Source organism: Cupressus sempervirens, chromosome 10, assembly GCF_028749045.1.
Source record: "Cupressus sempervirens isolate cs-2001-9-10 chromosome 10, ASM2874904v1, whole genome shotgun sequence".
In the NCBI taxonomy this organism is placed as follows: domain Eukaryota; kingdom Viridiplantae; phylum Streptophyta; class Pinopsida; order Cupressales; family Cupressaceae; genus Cupressus; species Cupressus sempervirens.
Window position 1 is genome coordinate 92,226,637 of NC_143127.1, and position 5,569 is coordinate 92,232,205.

General features: G+C 33.8%; 1 protein-coding gene across 1 annotated transcript; it reads right to left on the bottom strand.

The window, feature by feature from the left end:
• Positions 1-1,120: 1,120 nt before the first annotated feature.
• LOC149532725 (uncharacterized) lies at positions 1,121-4,465 on the bottom strand. The gene is made up of 4 exons (XM_089805438.1): positions 4,330-4,465; positions 2,835-3,056; positions 2,228-2,660; positions 1,121-1,573 (listed from the first exon to the last, which is right to left on the bottom strand). The coding sequence occupies exons 2-4, from the start codon at positions 3,033-3,035 to the stop codon at positions 1,221-1,223; spliced, it is 987 nt and encodes a 328-aa protein (XP_089661564.1). The 5' UTR covers positions 3,036-3,056; positions 4,330-4,465; the 3' UTR covers positions 1,121-1,220.
• Between the last annotated feature and the right edge of the window lie 1,104 nt (positions 4,466-5,569).

Here is a 5,569-nt window from a genome sequence, read left to right on the forward strand (position 1 = left end):
GTATCTTCTCTATCTATGCACTAGAGCTCATGAAACTTTACATTGAAATTCATAATTTCTTCAAGATTTATGACTTATAGATTTTTTATGGGATTGACTGTCTCCCTTTCAAGTACCTAGCTTTGAGGGTGGAACTCACTTTTACATATAACAAGATAGAAATGTACTTCTTTTTAAAAGGATTTTCAACCAGTGATCATTTCTATTTGTATAGTAAAGTTACAATTTTCTATGCACTTTTGTAGATTAACATGTAAGCTAGACAAGTTGCACTTGAAGTGGTACATTTGCATGAGTTTTTGGATCACTATGATAATGCCTTTTACATTGTTGTCAAAGTCTTACCTCAATACTCTCCTACTCGAGGATGTTAATAAGATCATAGTTAGTTTGTTGGAAGACATTTTGGTTCCCATTCTCATGGCTCTTAGCTCCTAAACAATTAATATAATGTTGCTCATAGTTGATCTCAACCCTTACAACACCCTTCTACCATTTCTCACGGGGGTGGTGCTCTTTGTTGGCTAGACTATAGAAAGTTTCCTCAACTAGAGTTGGCAATCTCTGTAGTTTGTATACCTTTAGAAGACACTATTGTGGAAGATGACTTTCTTACTAGCTAGGAGCCCATTGGTAAGAATTCCACCTCTAGTAATATTTGATAGTAAGCTTAATGATAAAGTTCTTCCTCCTAATAATATTCTATTAACTAATTTTTAATATATTATATTTGAACTTGAACCTTTAAATTCTTATCTGAATTGGTTCTGATCCCGCATAAACTATAAAATTGTAATTGTGTTTCTCTTTTTCTTTCCATCCTAAACATACTTCTCATATTCAAAACAAAGATAATAAAAGACTAAAATTTTAAATGATCAACTTTATCATTAAAAAACCCATGCCTTAAGCTTGTATTCTTATGTTATATTTGAACTTATCCTTTTACATTGTCATCTTAATTTATTCTGATCCTATATAGACAATTTATAAACCTATTTTTAACTATCCAAAATAAACTTTCATATTATCAAAACAAAGAAAATAAAAGACTAAAATTTACGAATAATTAACTTTATCACTGAAAGATCCACATTAGACTGCTTGCATTCATTCACTCTGATCTTAAACTTTCAATAAATCAATAAATAAACTTAGATTTAACAACAAATTTCATGAACAGAATATAGTTCCCCATAGTTACAATAGGCCATATTCTTTTACAGTTCCCAATGTTTCTTCTGCTTGATTTTCTTCGTTTCTTTCTTGGACTTACATTGAACGCATCTTCCAATAGACTTGGACAAATATAGAGCAAACCCACAAACAGCGCATGTTGTGAAAATCTTGGACAACCTGGAGGCAAGGCTTTTCATCTTTCTATCCTGTCCTCTGCCTGTTTGCTTTGAATCCCCATTCATACATGGATGCTCATGATTCCCTATCACACTTTTCTCATTTTCTTCCGCCACATTTAGAGGTCTCGAAAACCTCTTCTTCCACATTCCATTTGTCTCGCCCTCACCCACTTCCCTGATTTCTGGTACTGGTGACGCCTTCAGGTAGTTGACAGCTGCAATTTGCATCAATGCATTACAAGAATATTTTAGACAAATTGTTTTGGGAAAACAATATAGAGTTAGAGATAGTAAATTTCCACAATTTATAGATGATCTTTGTTTGTTTCTGGATTTAATTGTGTTGTTGTTTTTTGCATCAGCATTTCGGATCACAATCTGTGATCAATCATTAGAATTAATGTGCTGATGATGGATCACAGAGTATGATCCAAAATGTTGATTCAATTGTATTGCTATTTTTTGCATCAACGCTTTGAATCACACTGGTGATCCATCATCAGGATGAATGATAGAAAACAAAAGAAGTGATGATAGATCACTATCATTCATTCTGATGATAGATGATATAGTGTGATCTGAAATATTGATACCTAAAACAGCAACACAATTGAATCCAGAAACATACAAAGATAATATTAAGTTAGTAAAGTAAGAAAGGGTTACTTCTATAGTGCATTTGTTGTTATATAGTGGCGGTGTTGTAATCATCAAGATTCAAAATTCTGTTGGATCAGTATGATTGTATGCTTGTGACTTCGCTTTTGTCGATTCAACTGACTTGTAGGTTTGTACTCCAGCTTTACCATCACTTCAAAAAGTTTACCCGGATTAAAAATACAAAAAGTTATAAACAGGGTTTACAATACCTGTTAATTGAGTTTCCTTAGAATTCATGGAAATGGCGTCCCTCCCAGACTCAGATCTATTAATGGAATAGGGCAGAGTTGTTGTAGCTTTGTTAGAGTCAAGACCATCCATTTGCCCAAAGTGCACACGCCTTTGTCTATGCTTATACGTAGATCCTGGATCAGAAGTTTTTGCCAAAATCTTATCTTGATCTTGCTCTGATTCAGCCTGAAGGCTTCTCCTCCTTACTTCATCTTCAATACTGAAGCCATTTCCTCTTGAAAACCCTAATTCAGTTTGAATGTCACAGCTTTTCCTCCCTGATGTGCCCAACAAAGATTGAAGATCCCAGCTTGATCTCCTCAGTGATGATTTGCAGTCTATATAGTTCTTGCAGCTCAGTATTTCTTCATGCACCCGCTTTTTCAATTCTTGCAAAGCAGAGCTCACTTCCTACACATTTCATACCATGGATTATAACATGACCCACAGAAAAAAAGCTCGTATGTTGATCAATACCAATTTTGGAAAAAATCAATATTCAGCTGGTATAAAAATCATACCTCGTATTTTTTTTAGAATGTATCTTATTAGAATTAGGTGCACCTATTCATAAACAAATCTTACCTCAACTGTTTCAAGTTGGCGAAACATATCTTCCAGTTGCTCTTTTGTTTTTAAGAATTGAGTCTGATCATTTAGCACCTCAGTTGATGGTTCTTCTTTCTGGAGTGCTTCCAACTTTTTCTGGATTTCATTTATGAGGTTTAAATTTTCCACAATTTTGTGGACTCCAATTTCAGCATCTTCATTTCCCTCAGAGTCCATTGTCAAAACTGACTTTGCCACCTGTATTTTTGGAGGAATTTTTATTTCAAACAGAAAGCCCTATCTGATATGTTAATGGCTTAATTGGAAGAATGCCGAATTTGATTGCACAGTTCTTTTTAGCATCACCAGGTTGGATTACATTCTGCAATCCATTATCATATGTTTACAGAATGCAAGAATCTGTAAAATTATAAGTTGGATCTCTAAACATTTCAGTGATGAGTCTTGAACTGTGATTCGAAATATAAACACTCCAAAGTTACAGAATTAGATTTACAAACAACTAAATGATACTACATTGAATTGCAGAAATCTCATATCATTAAAGATGTTAAGATTTCTATCAATTCATGGAAGAAACATCCAAGATTGAAATTTTAAATAATAACAGAAATCTAAGCAAGAGTTAACTTACAGTAAGCCAACGCTCAAACAACCTATCAAGAATGTTTATGTTAAGAAGTTTATAATATATTTCAGCACAACACACAATATGTTCCTGGGACAAATTTTTTACAAATTATAATTTCTAAGTGGTTGGAAAGTGAAGTCCGATGGTCCAACATCTAGTCAGCAAATGTTTCATTTCCCCTGCCTTTTTTTGATCTCTTTGTCTGCACCCATGAGTTATATAAATTGGGAATTGCAACATTTGTCTACATGAATTTATAATGTATTAGCTGTAATAAGTAAACCCAACCTTTGATAAATCATATAAATTCGTTCTGGCCTTTGGTATCTCTGTTATTATTCGTCGATTTTGTTCTACCACAAAAAACACAACAAATTCTTTGTAAGAATTGTAACATTGAAGGTAAAAATAACAAGGGTATCTTGTTCTATAGATTATCTTTAATCTTGCGATCACTATATGTCTTCTATTCGAATAAGGACAAGAAATTTTATACAACATGTCACATTCTTCCCAGATCTCGAACATGAATTATTTGCAGATTCATAAGAGGAAAATGCTCTCACATACTTGATTTTACGAGTGTCTGTTGAAATTGTTTAGAAGATTTTTTGAAACAAATTGACAAATACTTGCATTACAGTTTTCCGTTTTGAATCTGTATTACTTTTTCTAAGATTCCATGATCTCCTATCAAAGATAAGATTTTATTAATAAAATTTGATCTCAAAAATTGAGAAAACATAGGCAATCAAATCAAAAAACTGATTGCACATTATTTCAGACTGCGGGAACCACATATCTACAAATCACAGATGTTTGAAGATTTATGATAATGCAAAACAATGCACATAGATTGCTTAGCTTGAAGAAACAAACCTCTAATCAGATTTTGGCATGGCCTCTTCAGGACAGAATACACTTCCTGAAGATACTCTTGAAAGCTGCAAGAAATTCTACCAGCAGAGTGCAATCTTTGATTTGCCCAACAGAGACTTAAAAAGACCAATGTCTATTCTGAATTCCATCATTGACTTATTTGATGACCGACAATTGCATTAGAATGTAGGGTCTTCTAGAGAGAGTAGCAAAAGGTGGAGAATAATATGGTGAAACAATTGCTATACTTTGTTCAAGTGTTGAAAAACTCAAACCCACCTCATTATGAGGATAATATCGAGTATCAAAGAATTTGCAGGCGATAAAATGGGCAGCTGGCAACTCTTATCTTTAAACCGCGTTAATGGTGTTTGTGCATTAGCGTCGGAGATGGTTGAGCTTAGACATAAGATTATGCAGCGTGGAAGATTATTGGCTGAAAATCAGCACTAAAAATTAATTATCCTATTTGGCAAATGATACTGATTCAAACCCAGACACTCTGTTCTACAAGTGTGCAATCCTTAAAAGTACCAGAATGGCAAGCCTTCATTGACTCAGCTGCCAAATTGTGGATATGACAAGTCCAATACAGCACATGAATTTTAACTAGTTCCACAAAATCTCTTCAAATCACCAATGTAGTGAATTGTGGAGTCTTGCTAAGACCAACTCTCCGAAGAAAGACTACACATGGGAAGAACATACATTTCCAATGAAATCAAGGGTCAGCAACCCATAGAGTTTACAAAGATGAACCATAATGGATATCTTTAATTATTTTTCTATTAAAATAATAAAGTTCATCTGTTTTGGAATATGATTCTAAAATTTTGTAATGGTTAAGTTAAATGGTTCTAGATAAGTCCATCAAGGTCAAATCTCACTAAGTGTAAGACCTCCACATCATAAGAGATGACATCTAGATTGTGACCTATGCGAATTTGGGGGAATTGATATGAGTGTAAGACCCCCATGTAATAAGGAATGAGATCTAGTTTGGATCTAGGAAAATTTTGCAGAATGAATACCCCTTAGCTTATACAAGATCTTAGCCTAAGGTTTGTGCTCTCAGACCCCACATCAAACCTAGATTGTACCTTAGGCAAACTTGGTAGAAATATTACTACTTAGTCTTTAACTCTTAGACAGGCAAGGAGGTTTCAACCCAAAGAGTTTTGCTCCCATAAGGAGTAGCTAAAAATATTTTGTGGATGATATAATCCTCTATTAAAAAAAA